The sequence below is a fragment of the Perissodus microlepis genome, chromosome 23, assembly GCF_051167445.1.
Source record: "Perissodus microlepis isolate ML-2025 ecotype Zambia chromosome 23, ASM5116744v1, whole genome shotgun sequence".
Lineage (NCBI taxonomy): Eukaryota > Metazoa > Chordata > Actinopteri > Cichliformes > Cichlidae > Perissodus > Perissodus microlepis.
The window spans coordinates 35,999,046-36,023,951 of NC_140482.1; the positions used below are offsets into that span (position 1 = coordinate 35,999,046).

The 24,906-nt window shown below is 40.5% G+C and overlaps 1 protein-coding gene across 1 annotated transcript; it reads right to left on the reverse strand.

The window, feature by feature from the left end:
- Nucleotides 1–15,537: 15,537 nt before the first annotated feature.
- oma1 (OMA1 zinc metallopeptidase) lies at nt 15,538–24,654 on the reverse strand. Its single transcript, XM_084922704.1, is given in 9 exon segments — nt 15,538–16,907; nt 16,909–17,012; nt 18,985–19,134; nt 19,647–19,721; nt 19,865–19,993; nt 21,426–21,533; nt 21,639–21,812; nt 21,998–22,226; nt 23,905–24,654. Coding segments are annotated over 9 exon segments (1,533 nt in total). The 5' UTR covers nt 24,243–24,654; the 3' UTR covers nt 15,538–16,681.
- Between the last annotated feature and the right edge of the window lie 252 nt (nt 24,655–24,906).

Genomic DNA, 24,906 nt, shown 5'->3' on the forward strand with positions numbered 1-24,906 from the left:
GTCCTCTTCACACACTGAGGTTAATTATGGAGTTCCACAGGGTTCAGTGCTAGGACCAATTCTGTTTACATTATACATGCTTCCCTTAGGCAGCATCATTAGAAGACATAGCATACATTTTCACTGCTATGCAGATGACACCCAGCTCTATCTGTCCATGAAGCCAGATAACACACACCAATTAGTTAAACTGCAGGAATGTCTTAAAGACATAAAGACCTGGATGGCCGCTAACTTTCTGCTTCTTAATTCAGATAAAACTGAGGTTATTGTACTCGGCCCTGAAAATCTTAGAAATATGGTATCTAACCAGATTCATACTCTGGATGGCATTACCTTGGCCTCCAGTAACGCTGTGAGGAACCTTGGAGTCATTTTTGACCAGGACATGTCCTTCAACGCACATATTAAACAAATATGTAAGACTGCTTTCTTCCATTTGCGCAACATCTCTAAAATTAGAAATATCCTGTCTCAGAGTGACGCTGAAAAACTAGTTCATGCATTTATTACTTCCAGGCTGGACTACTGTAATTCATTATTATCAGGATGTCCAAAAAACTCACTGAAAAGCCTTCAGCTAATCCAAAATGCTGCAGCAAGAGTAGTGACAGGGACTAGAAAGAGAGAGCATATTTCTCCTGTTTTGGCTTCCCTTCATTGGCTTCCTGTTAAGTCCAGAATTGAATTCAAAATCCTGCTCCTCACATACAAGGTCTTAAATAATCAGGCCCCATCTTATCTTAATGACCTTGTAGTACCATATCACCCTATTAGAGCACTTCGCTCTCGCTCTGCAGGCCTACTTGTTGTTCCTAGAGTATTTAAAAGTAGAATGGGAGGCAGAGCCTTCAGTTTTCAGGCCCCTCTTCTGTGGAACCAGCTTCCAGTTTGGATTCGGGAGACAGAAACTATCTCTACTTTTAAGATTAGGCTTAAAACTTTCCTTTTTGCTAAAGCATATAGTTAGGGCTGGACCAGGTGACCCTGAATCCTCCCTTAGTTATGCTGCAATAGACGTAGGCTGCCGGGGGATTCCCATGATGCATTGAGTTTTTCCTTTCCAGTCACCTTTCTCACTCACTATGTATTAATAGACCTCTCTGCATTGAATCATATCTGTTATTAATCTCTGTCTCTCTTCCACAGCATGTCTTTTATCCTGTCTTCCTTCTATCACCCCAACCGGTCGCAGCAGATGGCCGCCCCTCCCTGAGCCTGGTTCTGCCGGAGGTTTCTTCCTGTTAAAAGGGAGTTTTTCCTTCCCACTGTCGCCAAAGTGCTTGCTCATAGGGGGTCATATGATTGTTGGGTTTTTCTCTGTATCTATGAAGCGCCTTGAGGCGACTTTTGTTGTGATTTGGCGCTATATAAATAAAATTGAATTGAATTGAATTGATATTTTTCAAAGGGTAAGATCTTTAATTTCTTTCACACCCTTCAAAAACATTTAACATTAGCACATTTGTGAATATCGAGTGTAACAGACATCTTGTTATCAAACATGTTGCCTGAAGACACACTGACCTGAGCAGGGTGGCCATCTGTATGGCTAGTGCTGCAGATCTTTCCTTTATTTTGATCTGTTTGAAATGAGCCAACAAAGTCCATTTCTTCTCTGCAGACATGAACTGTCGGGAATGTTGAAAACCTCATCTCTTTCTGCTCCATCTACATTGTGTGCCTCGCTGTCTACTTGACTGTTGCCTTTTTTCTGCTGTCTTTATGTCTATTTGTCCATCTGTCTGTGTTTCTCATTCGTTTTCAGGAGTATTGGAGAGGAATGCCTCAAGTAAAAGTTGAGCCAACTCTGAGCCAGACGTTAATAATTGAGGAGGGCAGGAGGCGAGAGAATGGCTCCTGCAATATTCATATGTCATATTGACTTGACTGCCAGCCACTCGCCCATGCACCCAGTACTTATGAAGTCTCACAGATGACTGAGGATGCAATGCTGTGTCCTCCCCCATCCATCCCCTGCCTCCCTACTATCTCCCTTTTCTTCCCACTATACATTTTCTCATCTCCCGTCCATATGCCACCTCCTTTTTCTCCACCCTCTCCCTCTCTCTGCTGCCTCTCCTCTTGTTCCCTTCTCTTTCTCTCTGCCACTTCTTCTCATCCCCTTCTCATCTGCTGCCATCTCTCTGAAGATTATGGCATGCCCATGGGCCAAATTCAATTATAGGCCAAATTAAAGAGATGCTTCTCAATTCCCTTAACAGAAAAAAGGAACACACACATGCACCAGATATGCCAAGGCTACAATCATACACATACACAAAACTAACACAGCACATATAGCCCACCACATCCTGCCCACTCAACACATAAACAAAAAGGCAGATATATAAATTTCCCAAATTTTCCAACATAATAAACTATTGACAAGTAAACCGACAAACTCATTTCAGATTGTGTTCTCAAGTTCGGCTCCCTCTCCAAGTGTTTCTCACTCAAAACCTGCCCTTTCTGCTTCTCCATCTCTCCAGGCCTGAGATGTAGTTATTAATGAGCCATATTAATCATAACATCGCTGTGAGTAAGAAGCCAGACGCCTGACTGTTCCAAATCTAGGAGGACAATCTGATGAATTAGACAGCAAAGCAGGGAGAACCATCGTTAGTACCAGCCGTTTCCATTTTAACATCAGCTTTAAAATATCAAATCCTCAAAAAGAGTTGGAGCGGTTCTGAGGTCAACCAATTATCGAGCGCCGCAAGCAACGCTGGCTGCCTTTCAACATGATTAGATCTGAACCCACCAGAGGACATCCGGTCCACTTGTTCTCTTGTATAAAGAGCTAAGATTAAAAAGCTCAGAATGAAATTTAAAAACAATGTTTTTGTATATGCTGTAAATTCTGCATCTGCTGCTCCAAGAGTAATTTCGGGAGTGAGATGAAGGAGAAAGAGGGACGTGATGAGATGAAGCCCGTGCATCTAAAAAAAAATAAATAAAAAAATTTAAAAAAAAATGACAACATCCATTTTGGGAATTTGCATTGTTTTTGCTTGGAGGGCTTTAAGAGGCGGAACTACTGTCATGACTCCCAGGCCAATAAAATCCACTGAAAATCTATGAGAACATTTATTAAAATGCAGAATTTGTGCATGCATTCCTGAAAAACTATTTTTTTAATAACACACTTTTTAAAAAAAAATAAAACAATGAAATGATAAAAACAGTACAGTGCTGCTACAGTACAGGGGCATGCCCAATAGAGGTGTTTTAAAGTCCACTTATTTGTATTTGTCAACTTATTCTATTTTTTTTTTTTTTTTTTTTTTAATTCATTTAGTAATTTTATCCATCTGGGATAATGACACCATCCACAGTCAGTTGTTGCTACACAGCAAGTGCTGCCATCTTGCTGAAGAAGAAATGCTTCTCGTGCCACTATTCTGTAGAAAGTCCTACCATCATCAAACGCTATCTGCAGAAAGAGAGACCCACAAGGAGCCTGTTTTATTGATAGCCTGTTGCTTATACACTAATAAACAGTATTATGTCATTTAAGAAAGTATCTGCACTCCTCTTGACATATATGTACACCTAAGCACACCCATTAAAAACCCCAACGCAATGAGATCACAACCACTACAGTAAAAATCCCTCCAGAGTTCAAATGGCTTACAAGTCCTATGGTGGTAATGCATGTGTAGCATTCTGCCCAGGTATGCAGGTATGTGCACGTGGCTGAATCTGCTAGGTGGGTGTTGCTGTGCATCAGGATAAAGGAATAATAATAGTACACCAAGCTGAACAAATTGGGCCAACGTGAAATAGCCATAAACCAGCATCTGTCCATACTGTCCTTCCTGAACCAGGTTTGTAACGTTAGTCCACACCAACACCCAGTTAACCACACACACACAGACAATCAATTTGTTGAGCACAAGCACAGTGCAGTAATAAATATGCAAATAACCACACAGTTTGTGTTTGGGCGAGCATCTGTGTGTGCGCTAAAGGAAACAAATAGTACTCGCAAGGAGAGTAGGCGTAAGCTTTTGTGTCATCCTGAGCTGAAATAACACACGGCGAACAATGCCCAAGTTTGCACCCAACACGCACAGACAAAAATGACCTATCCATGATAGGGACTGTGTACAGATGGATCAACAAATACAAACGGATCAATTGGAAAGCAGTACTATCCACTTCCCCTCCAGCCCTTAAGCACAAACACACTCTCCATGACTGTGACAGTGGGATGGGAGAGGGGGTGTCTGTCATTGTCCTGTAAGGGGATATCTGAGCTGATGTTGGCGACTTATCCACACTCTTCATAATCCATTGTGTGCCTATTTTTGTGCGTGTTGGTGTGTATGTGTGTAGCCGACGAGGCCTGCTGTTGTTGATAAGGGCTGAGGGCTTAGTCCTCAGTCACAGGGACACACTCGGAGCATTAATGAGCCCACAGCACAGAGGAGAGCCTCTGCCAAAAAGGTCTTTATCAGACACTAGGAGCCTGTGTGTGCATGTGTGTGACAGAGAGAGAGAAAGTGAAAGGGGGAGATTCCCTGTGTGTGTGTGTGTGTGTGTGTGTGTGTGTGTGTGTGTTTTAACACAGTGCACAGTACTTTGGGTAAAAGTCCTGATGATCAAACACTCTCCCTCTTCACACACAGAGCACTGCCTTAGTAATAGCCTGAAGGTGAGGCTGAAGGTTGAGATGCAACACACAGCAGTCCTGTCTGAGAGGGCACATCCATCACATAGACAGCTTAAACTCAATGCCTGTGTATGTATGTGTGTGTGATATCACAAGTTAGTTAGTTGGGTAATAGGGTGATTCTGTTAGAGCGACCCAAGCCAAGCAACAAGGTGAATGAATGACAGGGTATTATATTGGTTGTCAACGTGGGGCGGTGGATAAACGTCAGAATCAAAATGAAGACATGGACAGACTGACAAAAGGAGGGAGACATGGCTGCCAAGAAGAAATGTCTGGGTGTCCGTTTGCAGCAGTCGGTTTTGTGCACAACACAAAAAGAACAATATTTCTGCACAGTTCTCATATACACTAGTACAACAGCAAGGGATGGGTATTTCAAAGTGTACACAGAGCCAGGGGAGAAAAAACACTCACCTATGCACAACGCTGCAGAAAAACTGTTGTCAACTCCAACTTTGTGATGAATGGCTTTTCTTCCACTCTCCTTCTGATTTGTCATGTTTCAGTAACCAGGAGGCATTGCTTTCATCTGTGAAAGGTACAAATCAGAAGGAGGAAGGATGGTGACATCAGGCAATGTGATGTATAGTCTCTGTTAAGGACCTGGATTTTGTTTATCATTTAGTTTTGAATTATTAAGTAGAATCAAGAAATCAATCAAATAAGCAGCCAATCAGTTTGTCGTCCAAAGAGAAACAGATGAAAAGAGGACCGAGCAGAGCGAAACTTGAGGGAGGTTTTGAAGAATTTCAGGTTTAGGACTGTGCATTAAGAATTTATGGGATCTAAGTGATGCTGGTTTGAGATTACAGCAGGGGTGGGGTTCATTCAGCTGTAGAGTGATACTGGCGCTTGGCAGCGAGGAAACTGCTGAGTTGTGTGTACCATTTCACAGTGGGGAGTATTTCTCAGATATACACACACACAAGAGGAGAAAGTTGAAGCAAACCAGTGGGGGGAAGAAAAAATATTTGGTATATAAAAATTCTACCTTCAGGTAACAAGAGCACCTTTGAAAGTGGGTCAAACTGAGTAGCATACCAATTATGAGATTTAACATGAAACCTGTCAGTGACATTTTTTTTGTTTTGTTTGATACATCTGGTCACACATGGCAACTTCAGCTGTCTGTCTTTAAACTTCTTATTTTTCTCTGTACGTCTATTACTGTGTAGAAGTTATTTATAGATATGATGTCATTGTAATTCACATTCTAATTCATATTATATCAAACTGAGTGAATAAAAAACGACATACATATATTAAGAGAAAATCACTATATGGGGAATAAACTGATGTAAATTGTGGCAGAAACCTACTCTAGATGATTCATTAGATACTGAGATTACTAAACTGGTCATGCATCTGTACTGCAGCCTGCATGCGGAAGACACCAAAGCACGTATGCTCACATAACATGTCTGGTTCCTTAAGCAGCGTCTGTCTGCTTCCCCAGCCCTCGAGTAATAGCAGCCATTACCGCGCCCATGCAACATGAGCGCACACTCACACATTGTCCAGCAGGTTATTACAGTGGCAGTGTAGCTTATTACCCTGCCTCGGCACCACTCAATTATTCAGCCTGAGTCTACAGGGAAAGGACTTGCAGCTCAGTGTGCTACTTACAATACGCCTAAGTAGGCCAAAGAGACTGACTTAAGTATGACACAGAGACGCAACAAAGAATCACCAAAGTAAACCATGTAGAAATTGGCAACTGCAAGATTACATATTTTCCAAGCTGCTTTAGCAATTCGGTTCATGTGTGTGTGGCTTGTTTTCCTCGTGCTGATTTCACTTTATGGACAAAAAAGCAAGTCATTCTAACATAATTTATTACATTTCATGATAAAGACTGGCTTTAGGTTTGGGACTAGGTATTAGGTTTAGGGTTAGGTATAGACAAACCTGGTTGAGAAGGTTTGGGAATCCAAATGATCCCTCTTTACCCCTTGAAAGCCTATTAGGAATAACCCTTGAAGTGTTTTTCTAAACCAAGCAGTTTCTGTTACATGTCAGGCATACTTATAGAACAAAATAGCTGGGTTTGCATTAGATGTTAGTTAAAAAGAATGGTCTAATTGTCATCAAACCCCATCTATATCTGCCGTTAAGGGCACAGGGGAGGCAGTCAAATATCATCTCCTTATGAGGGAAAGAGTTAAACAACAACATGACACAAATCTCACATCACATTTTTGCCACATTTGACCTTCAGGATGGAAGTAGTACTAAAACTGGAATATCCCCTGTCAAACTACTTTGTCAGACTGATTATATTCACACAAACCACAGAGGTCGATACAACCTTGTTTCATTCGTCCAAAGTTTATTAAATATTTTTACAATCTCGTGGAGAAATATAGAGACGAGAGAACGGGGGCAGGGGGGGGGGGGAAGAGAAAAGAGGGAGCAGATCTATTTTAGAGTAAGCTTAAGCAGAGCTGTGTTGAAATAGAAGCCCTGACCGACCAAGCCATGATCTGGGGACTTATTAAAGACTCTTATTAAAAGTTAAGGAAGGCCCTAAGAACCTTACAATAAGTGAGGGGGTGAGTGAATCACACAGTGAAGGGGATGATGCGTGTGGCAGGGAAAGGATTGTGTTCAAGCGCTTTCCATTGCTCTCTCTATTCCTTCCTTTCCTTTTTCAGTCTCAAACACACACACACAAACCCCAAGACCCTCTTTCTTCCCACTCATCTGCAGTGAATCCTCCTCACTCTCCAACCAGGTCAGCTATATAAAGTCCACAGTTTTAGCCTAATTTCTGACAGCCTGAAGACTTTATACAAACACAATGCGAACACACAAAAGCAGTTGCGTGTGCATGTGCAATTGCTGGTTATAGATCTGGGAGCAAATCCTTTTTCCTGTACTGTTTGGCAGTGTGCAGCACAGTCATTGAGCATAACACACCCCTGATGCAAGCTGATGTCGTTTGGTGCAGTCCTGTGTAACTGCAGCCTGTCCCGTAGAGAGTAGAGGGAGTGCTGTACCACCTGCTTATTGATCAGCTAAAAGATACGGCCTACAGAGTTAAACATCAAATGCCAAAGGAGGTGTTGGTGTTGAGCTGACTTTCTACCTCCCCTGGAACCGAGGGGATGTGGCTCAAAGACCAGAGAGTGAGCGATAACCTTAAACAACGGGTGACAATAAAGAAAAAGTAGCATATATGTGTGCTTATTAAGTCTTTCTCTTTCCCTTCTGTTTAAATACTATCCATCTACCTATTGTCAGTGCTTTGTCCTTCAAACCAAAGGAGGCAGGAAGTATAATGGAAACCATAGCAACGAGACAGCACTGCTTAGCGTGAGCGAGGATGGATGAACCTATGGATAGATGGGTTTTCTGAGAGGACAGCTGAAGGGGAAGTGAACTGAGTATATATGCTGAAAAAAATAATATGATTCTCAACACTGGTTTTCCACACCCTCCCCCTTACACATATGTCTGAATAACACAGATGTACATTTACAGACACACACTTCAGCATACACCATGTGTGGAACTTCACTTTCTTGGCAGATCTGCAGGACTTTGAGGCATAATGTGAGCCGGTGCTTTGGTTTAATAAGGGCTCTGCGGGGGTTTTCTTCACAATTTCCAAGTCTCAGCTATCAAAGTTACTCATTAAACATATACAGCCCACGGAACTAAGCTGGACTCAAACCAACAGAAAGCACACAGTTATTCCCAGTCACAGAGGTTTTGGCACTAAGTCTGTTTTATGAACCTTAGCTAAAAGCTTGCAGTGGCTTACAATGTTAAGCTAGTTTCCCCCCGAGCACCAAGCTGGAATTATAATGTCAAATTTAAAACAAATGTCACTAAAAACAAACATACAAGGATTAATGTGAATTTATTCTAATTTATTCCAGACTTAATCCCTCATAATATCCCTCTTAAGTAGCTGTAAGCAGACAAATGCACACAAGCTCACACGGGCAGTAATACCTGAGTCAGGCCTCTTTTCCAAAGTAGCCATCACTAGGAGTAGACAGATAGCATGTCTTTCTTGTTCATTCTGTCAGGTGATACAATGCATGCGAATGCATAGTAAAACAACTTTGAGAGCATCTTTACCCTAGAAACTCTAACATGCAGCATGTTTTAGCCAAACAAAATCATGTAGCACTACACCCAAGGCCATCAGGAAAATTGTAGCACACTGTTTTGCATGTTTTCATATTCTATAGAAAAAATGAAACCTTTAATCACACAATTACTGGCTAAACTATTTATGTTTGACTCTGTGGCAGGTTTCAGCATGTGGTATCTTAAATTTTTTTTGCCTTCATAAATGTTAATCTTCTAGAGGTTTACCATGTTTATATGATAATTAACAGCATGTTTAGCTAAATGCATTAGCCAACTGTTTATTTTAACCAAGGCTTTTTTAGAAGACAATTCTTAAAATGTTGCCTCTTTTCGCCAAACTGAATTAAAATTATTTTTTCCTTATGTATTATTTTATTACAAACATGAATAATTATTTTCCTTAAGTTAAAATAACCATCTTACCTTTGGCTAGCTTGTCACTCTCCACGGCTCCAGCTGAATTAATGCCAAGACATGATGTGCACAGTGCTGCAACCTTATGGTAAAAGAAGGAAATTATCCCAACTGTGCTTCTGAAAAACATTTTTAGCAACTAACTGACTATATTAACTAATAATGGACGCAACTAATGCTGTAATTGTAGTAAAAACAGAGCCGAAGACCTACAGTAAACTCAGGTGGTTTCCCTTTGACTGATTAGGTAAAGTCCCAGTTAAAATCTCCCTGCATTTCTTGTTGCCCTTGTTAGCCATCATTATTATCTGAACTTTATAAATGCTGTAAATTAATGGCCATGAAGAGACCTTCCTTTTGGTAAACAAAGTCAGTGTTGTGAGTAACATTAATACAGAACCCTGACTAAGGGTCAAGGCCTGTTAGAGTAATTATGGCCTGTGGGTACCAGCATGTGTTGTAATTCTTTTTCTCAGAAAAAAAATGCGATAGGCACTTTCAGTTACGAGCAAAAGTATTATTGTTTTATGAAACTAAACAATCAACTGTGTCTAAAACCTCTGAGACCTCCACCTAAGGTCTCAGTTCACATTTTAGGTGGACTTATTCAAATACATTACTCAATTCATCACCATTGGTGATAGTATTAATATTACAGGAAACTGTTCAGGATCAATGATTACATTATAATTATTGTACCGTCATATCATTACTGTACCTTTATGTATTGTACTGTGTACCATAAAAAAACATGTACTGAGAAGCTCAGAGATTTGGGAGTTCACCATATGAAAACTTTCCCTAAAAGCTGTGTTGAAGGTGTTCTCCTGAAGTGGAAGTCATCAAAACACACCTGCTGGGCTTTCCAATTGGAGCTTACTTTAGGTCTAAATGCACAACTGCTCCGTCACAGTTTCTTGAATTTGGCTGACACTGACTGACAGTGTTTTGGTCTGAATCCTACTCCCCCATGTTGTTTTGATGGATTCACAGGGATCACAGAGGAGGTGAGAGGAAGTATACAATGCACTACTGCACTGACGGACACAGATATGGAAAAGAGTACTTTGGTTTTTCCTTTGATTTATACCGGTGGACCAAACATTTCTCTATTGAGAGATGGACACCAAAATATTCAGACTGTGCCTTCAAACTCATTACAAAAATAGCAAGTATTAAAGAAGGAAAATGTAGTATTTTGCATTCACAGCTTAGATTTAAACCTTTTTTTCAGTATTATTATTTTTCATTGCCCGCCCACAAATGGACAAAACTGCTTCATGCTATTTATTTTTCCCATTTCCCATGAAACAAAGTTGTACATTTATCCTAAGTTGTGACTTGATGCACTCCACCAGTGAACGCAACTAGTGTCAAAGCAGCTGAGGAAGACTGATTTAAACAATTTCATCTCATCTCATTTCCACATCCTCTAGTCCCCCTCTGCTTCTGCAATCTTCCTTCCATCGTTCCATTCATTAAACTGGCCCCTCTCCTTGTTGAAAGACTGACAAGAAAGCTGGTTATTCAAATTTAAATCAACACTGACAGAGAAGCAGATGTAAAAGGAGAGAGGGGGGTAAAGAGAGCTACAAAGCTTGTAACCTGACGTTGTTAGTATTAATGTGATTCCACCGCAAGGGTTGGGATCGATGCAGTCAGATGAAGGACTGTGTTAACATCCTAATCTCTAATAGCATCAGAGCAGCCAGACTATAAAAACCTCCACCAGTTCAGCTATGCACACACACACACGCACACAAGCATAGATCAAGATGATAAGACAGACTGAGGGGACACAAGGAGCCATTAGAGGAATACCTGTATTGTGTGCTGAAAGAGCATACCCAGATAGCCCTGATGACCCCATACATGTTCTTCACTGCTGTTCACAAAGAAGCTCAGCTCACTGGAACCCTCAGCCCAAAGAGCATGTAAAAAAACATCAGATTGATTCATTCAGCTACAGTTTTTACTGTGTTATTTTAAGAAGTATCTGAAATCGAACATTTCAGCTGTTCTGTGTGAGCAATACAGATATGAGCTTCAGATATACAACACTCTGCAAAAGTTTTCATTTACTTACGTTTTGCTTCCAAGGAGTCAGTTATCATCTTTTATCTTTTAAAGAGGTCTTCAACAATAGTTCTCCAGCCACTTAACACTGATCACTAATCATTCAAGCATAAAAAAGACACCTAACTCAAAGGACGACCCAGTCATGTGGCTACACATAATAGACAACTTAGCAACTGATTTTGTCACAAAAACACATTATTTTTTTTCTCATTTCTTTAGTTGAATCTATGAGAAATAACAGAGATAACACAGTTTGACAGGCATAAAATAGTATTTTTGCACCAAGAAAGTGATTCCCAAAGTGCTATAGGTGAAAAACTTGGCAAATCTCAGCATGGTGTGCAAATTTGAAACCAGACAAATATAGGTCATAAAGAAAGAAGTAGTAGGCCTTAAAAAAATCTGCAGCATACAAATAGTATCTGAAAGTCATGTTCTTAGGATAAGAAATCCAACAAAGACTTGGCATGGGACCTGAGAGATGCATCTGGTCATTCAGGTCATACTTTTTACTCTTCACCAAAAGCTCATCAGAAATGGTTATAGTGGAAGGATGGCTGTCAAGAAGCCAAGAAAGGATTTTCAATGAAAGCCAACAGGGAGAAAAGGCTGGTTTGCAAAATTACACAAGGACAAGAACTGGACAGAAAATCAGTAAAATCAGTTCTGAGGGAGTGAGGAATCCCAATTTGAAATGTTAACTTCAAATCATCAGTATGTATGGAGACGGTCCAGAGAGTATCTAAGTAATAAAATAGAGAAGAGGCTCTGCCATGGTTTGCATCTTAGGGGACTTTGTCAAAACTGATGGAATTATGAATGTAGAATAGTACTGTCAGATTCAGGATATAACACCGTATGGAAAGTGTCCAAGTGGCAACAGCATGACAGCTTTTCAACATGACAATGATCCCAAACTCATTGGCAATCCAGGAAAAGTATACCTGGATGGAAAAAAACACAATGGACTATTATCAGTCATTGACTGGCCTCCACAAACCCAACGATCTCAACATTATTAAAGCAGAAAACAGCCAAAGACGAGCTTTGAATGCCCTTTAAGAAGCCTGGAGAACTATTGCTGAAGACTACTTAAAAGAATTACAAGAAATCTTGCCTAAGAGAGTTCAGGCTTTGTTGATGAATTATAGTGATCATACCAACTATTGTTCGCACTTTCTTTTTGCTACTTTTTGTTTACATTTATTTTTGCAGATGTGTCAATAAATCACTCTACCTATTTCCCACTTTCAAAGCAAAGTATAAAGAAATGAGAGGTGACTTTTGCACAGTAGTGCAACTCATAATGAAGCTGCACTAGACAAAATTTGTATGTGGGAGAAAAAAGACTGTCATCAACCTACTTAAACAACTCCAGGCTGAGAAAGAACAACTCTTGCCTTTCTAAGCAACATGGTTTTGCCCTATTTGCTAAAAATAAAATGTTGGTGGCAGACATATTCAGAGAAGAGAGAAAGGCACATAAAATGACAATTTTAAACTGGGAATGAAACATAAAAAATCCTAATAGCACCATAATCATGACATCCAAAAGTGAAAGATGAACTGATTAACTCTCACTGATATTTAGAGCTGTATAGTAAATACACAAATAGTTTATATAGTTCATACTTGTGGCTTCTCCTGTAATATGCTCAGATTGCATAACTACAGAAAGCATATGAGGAGTTTAAAATAGCTACTCTTTTTGCTAAGATTACATTCAGCCCAACACTCTGCATGCCACACGACCCAAAAGAGAGTTGGAAAAGCCTTGGGCTATTCAAACGCATTTCCAAAACTCCTGGGACACTAGGTAAACAAAGTAAAAAGAAAATAGAATCATTTGAAAATCAACATCCCACAACCAATTAGGTCAATTGGCAACAAGTCAGCAACAAGACGAGTCTTTAGAGTATAAAAGGAGCCTTCTATGAATAAAGATAGCAAAGTTTTCAACACTCTGTGAAAGACTGCAGGGAACACATTAAGAATTATGTTTTTTAGCATAAAAATGCAACAAATTAAGAAAAAGATCGAGTCTTAAAAAGTCAGGATCTGTGAAGTCTGTGACATTAAGAGGCTAAACAGTGCAGCTTCAGCCTAAACGGTGCTGCTATCTCACCAATGTCTTCTTTAGGGAAGACCTTGCTTTTTTTCAGCAATCCACATTCTGCATATAACACAACAGCATTGCTCTGCATTAAGAGCCTGAGCTATAAATGGGCCCACAGAAAATATGCAGCATACAAATTACAAAAAAGCACTATTTTCAAATAACAAATTTAGGTTTTAGGTGATTTAAAAACTGCCACGTTCTGTTTTTATTACATTTATACAATGACTAGCACTTTTTTTAATGGCTCATGTCGACAATAACAAAATATTTTAAAAAGCGGTCTTTACTTTTCTATGAGCCTCATTGCTGTAAAACATTCCAAATCTAATTCTGACTCATTAGTAAGCCTCTGGGGTGCATCTGTCTCATACTGCAGACACAACCTCTGAGACTTGAATGTGTGCATGTTTGAGACAGCGTCTTTAATTACCCAGGTAACACATCCAGATGCTCCATCACTCTGGCAATGGCAGTGATTAAAAGAAGTAAAATATTCATTTCAATCAGACACCCACATGCCACATGTATAATTAATGTGCAGCGGAAGGACGCAGCAACTTTTACACCAGCGACACACATACACACGCTTTTCCATCACCATATTCCCTCTGCACATAACAGCCAGCTGCTGCATTTGTGTGTCTTGTCTTTGTCGGGGCGGATCCAAGAAATGGAACCGTGGATGAGCCACTTCGAGCAATACTCCACAGGGAGGTCAAAGGTTAGCCAGACTGCATTCTGGGACATCATTCAGCCACCTACACAGCAGATGTGTTGTGTTGCTCTTTCACTGCCTTTACTCTCTCTGGGAGTGTTTTTGTTGGGAAAACGGCATCTTTAGTTTGCCACTTATCAAGCATTCAGCTTTCTGTGGTGTGGGTGTGCTGCCTTCACTGCTCCTTCTTCTACTTTTCAACAGTTCTGTGTTTATGTCAATACCTCAAAATACCTGTGAGCAGTTTGCAGAGGTCTCAGAAGCTGTCTGATGTCTCTAGTGGGTGGAAGACTATACAAACTCAAAACAATGTGAGACTTAAGGTGAATTTACAGACATAAAGTAGACTTTTGATTTTTAACTTAGTTTGTGGAAAAGATCTTATCTGCTCAAGGCTGTGCATGCGGACAGAGAAACCCCATCGAACAGGACTTTCCCATGCAGGATTCGTACTGCATGTTAAAAATTAAACATCTGATTTGCATGTAAATCACCCCAAAAGATTCTCTCTTTCACACACTTGAAATGAAATCTTTTCTGTTCTCCTGTCAATCCCCATGGTTCCAGTTTGTTTTCTATTTCTGTCCTTTCAATCCATCTGACTGCTGTCTCTTTGTTTCCCTTGATTAAACCCTCTGTCGAAGTATTGTTTAGACTCCAGCAGTAGGCTACAATTACTCAGCGCAGTGTGTGTATTGTATCACGCTCATTACAATTACCTCTGGGTGTGAGTGTGTCATCTGTTGCCTGCGCATGTTCCAATTTCTCTGCGAGTGGGGAGGAAGCTGCATCCAGCTGCCACAGTGCGCATGCAACAATATGACCCTGATAGATTATCTACATTATAATGAATGGGACCTGTGTATTCAAAAGTCCATAAAAAGGTCAAAATTGCCAAAAGAGACAACTTGTGTTCAGCAGCAGATAGTGAAAAGGCCCATACTCCAAAGCTGTTTAATACACATAATTTACACAAAATTGATCTCGTATTCAAGAAGCTACAACTTGTAGCAGTTGGCAGACATTACAAAAGAGCTGGGATGAGGCTGACTGATGGATATTCTAGTAGCTTTCACTTGATTACAACTGGCTTTGCATAATGTGGTCAATGAGATTTCAAAACGTTACATCTCTCTGATCAGCTGTGAACAGACAGCAAGGATATTCCCCAGGAGCCAAGCATCAATAAGTAAACCGCTGCCGCCACACGCACATATGAACACTTCAAAAGAAACTCATCTTTCACCCCAGAATCTAATTGGTTGGTGTGACGATGCGAGGCGTTTGATGTTCCCTTACGTAATGTCACACAGGCTGATAATTTTATGCACATCCATATTAAATTTATGTTTGTTTTGCTGTATGCGCCCCTTTGATCGATGTCAATTTATAGATTTTAGAATAAAGGAGAAAAAAGAAGAGATATCCAAGTTTGAATTTTATTCGCTAGTCACCTGCAAACAGAATACATATCCGCTGAGTTATGAATGTACAAAAACCAATATGTGCTTTTCATTGGCTTGTTATGGACTGACCACTTACTCTAAAGGAGAAACCAACCCTAATATAGACCTACCCTGTGTTTTACTCTGTAAGAGAAAGCCTCCACAGCAGGTGTAAGACTCCCAACTGTTGTTTTTGGAGGCTAGTTCAGGTTCGGTGCCTAAAAAGCGTGACACAAATAAAATAATTTACCTCCCCACCCAAAAAAACCATAGTAGTATCATTTTTGATTTCACAGTATAACCAAGTGTACCATTTCGTCTCCGCGCGCACACACACACACACACATAAAACATTACCAAGATTTGAACCATAACTGCCCTCCCCTCTTCACAGTATGTCTTCTCCCGCAGGCTGTTGTTGTAAATATGAATGTTTTCTCAGTCAACTTGCCTTGTTAAATAAGATTTTACAAAATCCCATGAAAGATTTCTCAAAGCTTGGCGGCTGATATTGGCATTCCCGTGCAGAGCGCTGTGTTTTAAAACCCGCAAACAACCCAGCATAAATTTACACCATTAAGTCCCCCGAGCTAGAAAACAGATAAAGTGCTGTGCATGAGAATGCAGTAGTCACAATGAGAATGTGGATGTCCTCTGGATGCCATGGACGCTGCCTCCAACAAGCACACGTAAGTGCTTACTCTCGTCTGTTGCCGTGTGTCAATGAATAATGCACATATTAATCTGGCAATGTATGGAAGCTAATTAATTCAGTATTTTCCTATTCAAGGTTATCTAATTAATGTGGTATCTTTGTAGTCATTAGGCATGGATAAAATTCTTGATTTATCTTCGTCAGCCTTTTACCTCAATTTTCTACTGATTTATATAATGACCCGCAGTCACTTCCTTTGTAAAACAACCGCCACCTCCACCCTCGATTGTGGTGGTATCTGCAGTCTTTGCAATGGTGGGTGAGAATTTAACCCTTTTAGCACCTACGCACTCAGGTGCATTTTTTTCAATTTAATAGACAATAAGAGAAAGGTTGCTAGCTGCAGTTCATACTCCACTATAGTCAGTCAAGTTTATTCAAGGAAGTTGGTGATGATTTAACACCCCTGTCAGCTGGTGCTCTGCAATACGTGCTGGGATCCCTCCTCTGCAGCAGTAGCAGTGGCTACCATAACTCTCTCTGGAATTGCAGCTGGGACCGGGCCTTTGCTTAAATGATCTGCATCTGGGGAAGAAGGAAGTACAGTTTGGGCAAGGAATGCTGCAGGCAGTTTTGTGGGGACTGAGGTGGGGCTGTGGGTCAACACAGGTTTGTCTCCCCTCTCTGGACCTTCACTCCCTGGTGTTTTTCAGCAACACACGGACGCTCTTGGAGAAAACATCACGAGGATCAGTAGCAGGCAGAGCAGGACAGACGCATCTTTCCCTCAGCTCCAGAGCCTGAACAGATATAAAGCAAAAGGACAGACACACAAACACTTTAAGCAAAACAAAACAAGATTAACCAGGGCTGGTGAAAACTCTATGTACAAACTAAAATGCTAGCTTACGTGCAGGCACATTAAACGTAATTCATGCAAAGTCACATTTATAGTTACCATCTGACACCTTTCAACCAGTCATGTGCCCTCCTGCTTGTCAAAAGCTCAAAAGCTACAGCAGAGTCACATTTTTAAAGCCTCCTTTGGACCTAAGTTTTGTCTTAGTTTTTCCAAATCTGACAAGTGGAGGATCTGACTTGAGCGACTTTTAAATTATGCCCTAAAGCATACCTGTTTTAATGTCTACTTTACTCTTAATGGGATCTTAATTAACTGAACGAACCTCGTGCTATGCTAAATCAGTCTTAAAACTAGCAATTAAGACCAAAAACTCATGAGGAAAGTGTTTACTGAGGAGTAGCATCGTTTCCTCATAGACTTCTTTTCACAAACAGATGTACTGCCCACTACTGGCCATTTGAAAGAATGCAGTTTTGATGCACTTCTGCACTGGCTTGGAAGCCACATCCATCTTTTATATACATTCTATGGTTTTATAGAGAAACAGAAAATTATAAAGTGTCTCTGAATAAAAGACATGGAAGCAGCTATTGTAGGCCAACATTAGCATGAAAGAGCCATGTAACTAGCTTGGCTAAAATGGTTATGGTTAAAAATATTCCAGTATGTGACGGAGCTAATGGAAACTTCAATCACACCCCGGCCGATAAATATATTCTCTCCGTCTGTCTCACACACCTACGCACATCCCAAGTCATTAATCTCTCACTTAGCATCACCTACAAGACTGAGCACATACGTGTACTTCCCACTCAACAGGCTCTCCCTCTCATGTTACCGGTGGACTTGATGTGCTGTGCTTAAGGATGATGAGCGCGCTCGTGGAGGTGGAGTGCCCCCACAAGAGTCGGGTTAAGTAGCTTGAGGCTGTCACCCTTTGCAAGGTTAAAAACATCACATTATGCATCGCTTTCACCAGACTGAGCTCGGCTGTTAACTGACTCATACATGCTGCTATGCTGGATCGAACAGTTAAGCATTGGAGGTACCAGAAACCGAGTCTTCTCAGCACCACACACACACAAAGCAGGGCAATTAATCCCCAAACAACAGTCTTCATCACTTCACTGCCTGTGGCTACAGCCTGGCCTCGACAACAACTGCTGCTAGAGGTCAATCTACCTCACAGGGATACGACCGGGTGCACGAGCACATACACAGAACATGCACATATTCAACGACATAGGCACCTGATGGACAATTAGTGGTTTACCCATCTGTTCGTCTTTGTGCTTGGAGCATCTGACAGTGCTCCAACAGTCCAAATAACAGTCAAGGTTAACCTCACTGCTGTCTAATACATAGATTATTAATCCACCTTTCTGCTAACACTTACACGCACAGAAAAAGTTGTGAGGACTGTGGATGCTGACAGTTTCGACTGAAACTGCTGTCTTAACTGGTTGTTGATTTCCTTATAGACTTAAGATACCATTGATTGGCTGGTCACACTGCCAACACTGAGCTGCTAATGTGGGGCTGTTTTCTTTCAGGCACTCAACTCAAATCCTTCAAGACATTCAGCTAAGCAGACATCCAGGCCCTGGCACAGCAAAATGTTTTTGCCGTCTTCCTAAAACCCCACGTTTCTCCTTCCTTTCTGCCCTCCTCTCCCTGTCTGCAGGTGGATTTATATCTCTCCAGACGCGTCATTAGTTCCATTAAGAATCTTTCCAACAGCTCCTAAAGCTACACTGTTTCTCCTGAAAAACAGAAAGGAGTAGGGCTGTGTCCCCACACAGGCCTCACAGATTTCTTCACTTCAAAGTTGGGACAAACATATGACTAAGAACCGACACAACAGTTTAGGGGGAAACAATCTAAGGAAAAAATACTGCGTGTGTCTATACCTCTGGTATGAGACGGTCCAGCTGAGCGACTCTGTTCCTGTGCGATGGGTGTGTGGACAGCCATTCAGGCAAGGTGGGCTCTCCTGATAGTTGGTCTCTGAGTTCCATCTGCTGCCAGAATACAGGTCCTGCTCGCACATCGGCACATGCCTGTAAATAATACACACACCTCAGAAACACACACATGAAGCGGCATCCCACTGTTTTGTGCTGAGATAAAAATCTTCACTTTAGTTTTCTTTGACAACAGTGCCCCCTAGTGTCCTGTGGACAGATTGGAGAGCATTAGAGGAAACTGAATGAGGTTAAAATAAAGAACAGCTTATAAAGAGTAAAAACATTTTAAAATTAGTCCTTAATTTTTAACCCCAAAAGTACTACTGACCTTGAAAAATGCCTGCACCAGCAATTGAGTAGCTATTGCAAATCCATAACATGAGGGGAAAAAAAGACTGAAAATGGCTGAGAAATCCTGACTTTCAATCTCAAGCTCCAAAAAGCTGGATTTAACACTTTTCCTCGAGTCATTAGCCTGGTTGCATGTTTTTAACCCTAAAAATATCATCAGAGTGAATGCAACCGACGACAAAACACAGGTGAAAACACAAAAGAAGGCACCGCTTGAGCCAGATAAATGGTGACCAAATTGGTGACAGTGATACCTTAGCAGCCAATTGCAATCCGACTTGATCTGCCTCAGCCTCCAGTTTCCGACTGAAAGGGCGTTGAAACAGCAGCTAGAAAAGAAAAAAGCAGATTTCTGTGTAGGTGTGTAAAAACTACAAGATTATTGTACATTTTTATCTTCCAGTCATTTTTTAAACTGCTGTAGCTTTAATACTTCATATATATTTTCAGATAATGAATATTAATTCCTCACCTCTCTAAGCTTGCCCTGTACCCAGTGTCCCAGCATTGACAGGCTGTCGTGAGGACACATGGCCCAGATGGCTATCAGGAGAACAACAGACAGGAGCTCCAGGACATGAGACATACTGGCCTGTTCTGCCTGTGGAGGCAGTGAGGGCGAAGGAAAAGAAAAGGAAGGAAGGAGGATAAAAGAGAAAAACATAAGAACAGAAAAATAGAGGTAAAAAGTTTTGGGGAGGTGATTGAGGCGGCTGAAACATATTGATTGTTCCCATCTATTTTAGTGGAACATTTACGCTGTAACAGATTTAGAGGTTTTAACAGCCAATCCAATAGAGCACACCTACTGGGTAATACCAAGCCCATCGATGCTCATTCCCTTCATCTAATTAAAATCTCCTTCAAGCATTTCCTCCGAGGACGTTTAAAGTCTTGAAATACCCACAACTTCATTAGACACTTTTTTAGAACAAGAAGAATGGGCTTTAAAGCTGGAGAGAGAAAAAAAAGACAGCCATCTGCGGAGAATTAATAAAGCACAGCAGTGCCTGAGGTCACTTTGGTCATCATAGCACCGGCAGGATTAGTGACTGTTTGGATGTGATTGTCACTGAGTCTTTTATCAACGGCTGATGCAACAAGACTGCAACAGATGCCACTTCAGCTGATATGATACTTCCGAGACAGAGCAGAAGTGATGAATAGTCAGGAGATCTCAGTGTATAATGCAGTATATTCTGCACCTGTAGGGGGTCCACATGCATATTTTAGAGTGCTGTGTGGAACCTCCAAGACTGTGCCAAGGGCTAATAAATGACTAAAGTTTGTTCTTGAGCAATATTTGCACTTTAAGTGTTTTCAGTGACTCATTCACTGCAACATCTGCTGCTGATCAGCTAAGCCTATTAGATGTCAGCATACTGCACAGGTCTTTGTGCACTGCAGCACTTCAGCCTCAGAAGCTAAACAGGTGTGAGGTTTGCTGCACTCAACTGAGTGCTTGTCTGTTACGGAAGAGTATGCACTCAATGCATGAGAGAAAACATACAATCAAGGAATTTGTTTCTGTTAATAATACCAGTGGCAGGCGTAATTTTTTGCCTATTGTATAACTCCACTTATAATAAATAGTTCCAACATCATTTTAACAATCAAAATAAATGCTTTTTAAGGTCCATTTAGAACTTCAAGAAATAAAAATTAAGATCCAATAATGTCAAAATTATGCACTATTTTTAGGCTTTTATACACAAGCCATTTTCAACAATGCAACAATCCAGACAACCCAGTACTTCACATTATATTCTTTCCCACACATACCAGGCTTAAACAAACCATTTCCAACGTTAATACCTTCAGCAGATATTAGGAGAATATGAAATATTTTAAGGTCTTATTTTTCTTGAATTCAATTTCAGAGTTTAAGACTTTTTAATGATCCAGAGAAACCCTGTATTATCTGTAAAAAATAAACCTATTCACTCTCAAGGTCAAGTCTTAAGGTAAATTTATGATGTGGAGTACAAACTATGCTATAACAGCAAACAGTCCGTGGAGGGTTATGTACTTACAGCGTGTCCCAGTAAGGCATGAGCCATCTCGTGTCCCAGTATAATAGTGAGCTGGTGAACATCTGCAATGGCTTCCAGCATTCCAGTAAACATGAAGACATTTCCATTCTACACAAAGAATGGGAAATAACTTTTTAATCTTAGTAGGTGTGTAAACACTAGATTGCACCTTATAATAGTAAAATTTTTAGTGTTCAGCTTGTCTTTACTTACCGGTAGTACAAAGGCATTAACGCTGGGACTTTGCACCACATGGACAGTCCAGCTGATGTCATTCACTTCAGGGATGTCCTTGTTCCTTTGTGCCAGGTGCTGCACCACCCACTTCACCACCTGGTGACGAGGGTCAGTGACTGGAACAAGCAGCTCTGCATACTCCTCCATGTACTGAAACATAGAGATGACAACAAATATTTAAGGAAGAATTTCATTAAAAATGACATTTTTTCCATCTTGTTCCATTTAACTATTCACCTTCTTACTTGTTGACTCAATAAATCTTCTTGGAAATGTTTGTAGAATGGATATTTGTGATTTTCTCACAATGTCACATGCAACACAACGTCTCTCACCGCATCTGAAGTCAGAGCTGCCATCTCCATGTAGTTCTCTTTACTGAACACAAGAAGGCGGGTCCGTCCTGTCAGCGGGGACTCGTCAAGGTGCGTTAGGAGGAAGAGGGCTACAATCATAATAGCAACACCTGCACCCCCTGCTATTTGCCAGCGCTTCTGCCATGCATATTTGCGCACCAGCTGCTGCCGTTTGTCTGGTAAGGCCACCCACCACTTCCTTATGCTCCTGTACAAAAAGAGGGGCTTTAGTGCTGCTGTAAATCCTTATGTAGCTCAAGCAGTACATTTAACACCTTATTCCAACAATTAGAACTAAATTAATTATCTGAAGCATGTTTAAAAAAAATGCTCGGAGAAAAAGCCTGATGAAAGATTAGCAACCAAAGTTTCCCATAATAATGTAAGATAATAATGCAGAACAATAACCTCTAACAATAACAATAACCTCTGAGGTTAGGCTTTCCAGAGAAGCCTAACCTCAAATAAAGTGCCAAAACATGCATAAATTCGGCAGGTAAATTTTGTAATACTGCTCAAAGGCCAAAAAAAAATGCCTGCTCTCTATTCTGTTGGAGGCAGGGAGGGGGAGACAAAATAAGACAAAATAAATACTGAAACCTCACATGCCATGTCTGCTAAATGATACCATCACAGTCACTCGGTTTCATGGATTAATTTGTACCAGTTAATTAAAACATAAAGCATGGAAACAATTTAGACAGTAATTTATTTGTTCTTATTTAAATCCAATAATTAAAACAGTTGATAAAACAATTAGGAGCGTGTTCATTATTTAATTAAACATTAATCAATTTATCATCTGTATTAAGAGCTTTTCTATTGACACACCTTATTAAAGTCTTGCTTTTTATTTACATTCCATATTTAAAATGTTACATCTATTTGAATTTGTAGACCATTATAGACTATAGTGTCGTATTTATACTGATTAACCACTGATTACTTTTTAGGGGGGACACATTGGTTGTGATTTTGCCCCTGTACACCACCACACTTTACTTAATATTATTTAAAAAATTAAGGTATGTTTGAAGTGCAAACTTTCAACTTTAATTCAAGTTGTTTAACAAAAGTCTTCCATTAGCTGTTTACAGCCAATTTTATCCAAGTTCCTTATTATCAGAAGCACAAAATAGGTAGACGACATTAAAGTGTAAAATTAAAAGTGGAAATACAGCAGATTTTCAAAAAGGTGTAGACCACTGGTTACAGAGATCTGTCAAACATCGTGGAGGCAATGTTATGGCACGGGCAGGTATAGCTGCCAGAAAATTAGTAATTAGAGTTTACTGATGATGTGGCCACAGATAGAACTAGCACATCTGGGGTCTAGAGGGCTATACTCTCAGCCAAAGAAGGATTTTCATCCAAGCTTCATTGGATTCACAATATTCTGCCAGCCTTTTATCGGAGACTACAGCCAAGGAGCATTACAATCAGCCAGCATGGTAGCACAGTGGTTAGCACTACTGCCTTACAGCAAGAAGCTCCTGGGTTTGAATCCACCATATGACTTGGGTCTTTCTCTCTGTATTCCAGCTCCTAACCCCAGTCTAAAGACATGCAGTTAGTGGGGTGATGAAAAAGTCTGTGGTGTATTGGCCTGCCTCCGTGTCCCCAAATTGGACAAGGAGCTACATAACAAATTAATTGGTAATGTGTAAAATTATTATTCAGAAGAGGGGGCCATGTATAAAAATGCCTGTAATTTCTAAATATTTATTGCAATTCTTTTCTGAAATCCCTTAAATAAAAGCTTAAAGACTGCATTTGAACTCTTAAATTTTTACAATCCACTGTGGTGGTGTTCAAAGCACAAACTACAAAAACTCTGTCTATCCAAAAGCTTGTGGACCTTCCTGCAAACACTATGTGTTTCCTACCTGCCCAGTATTATAGCCATAATCTTTTGCAGAGGTTTGATTATCATCCAAATGAGGGGAGCAGGCAGGGCCCTCAGGCGGGCAGAAGTGTGGAAGTAGTGTCCACATGGGGTCAGGACAGGACCACAGGGAAGAGGAGCAGTGGCTTTGGAGTAAATCTGATAACTCGTTGTCCGTCCAGTCAAAGAAGCTCTCAACCGTACAGATGTGCTTATGGTATTTCGCCAACTGCTCTGAGGGTAAACAGCTCGTCTGCATACCCGGAGGTTCCCGATAAGATGCGACGAAAGCAAACTGAAGTGACTGCTCCTGAAAAGACTCCCGCAAAGTAGAGCCATGTTTTAATTTCACTTCATTTTTTAATGCTACAATTTTTTTTTTTTTTAATTTATACGAGGACTGACCAAAAACAGTCAACGCAACGCGGTTATCTCATCCTAAAGGTCAAAATAAATCCGGTAGTGACACCCGGGGAGCTGCTCTCAGCTGTCAATGTCATCGCTAGAAGTGAACGCTACGTACACGTAAACTTGGTTATGGGGGGGGGGAGCCGCGGAACTCTGAAATGCCTTCACCAGTCCAAAAGTTGGTTTTTAACACCATTACACGCTGAGCTGAAACACATTAATGCCCGGTGAGCCGAAAGGACGCGATTTAAAATTACAAACTAGCGTTAACTGTAGTTTGTGGAACGCGCCCTCCTCCCAAATGATTCCACCTAGAAACAGCCCCGTTACGAACGTTCCGCACGCACAGCTCAAAGTTATATTATAAACGAGCTAAAACGTATTATAGAGCTGGAAATTAACTTAATATATTTACATGTTAAGTGTGTGCCTTTTTTTTTAAATCATGCCCAGGCTACTGCTTTTAATCCACCATAGTTTGGAGGCAAATATTCTACTTTGTACTCAAGCACATTTATTTTCATGTTTTACTATTTAACTTTTTTTTTTGCAGTTAAAATAACACACATCAACTAATAAATTATCCTATTTTATT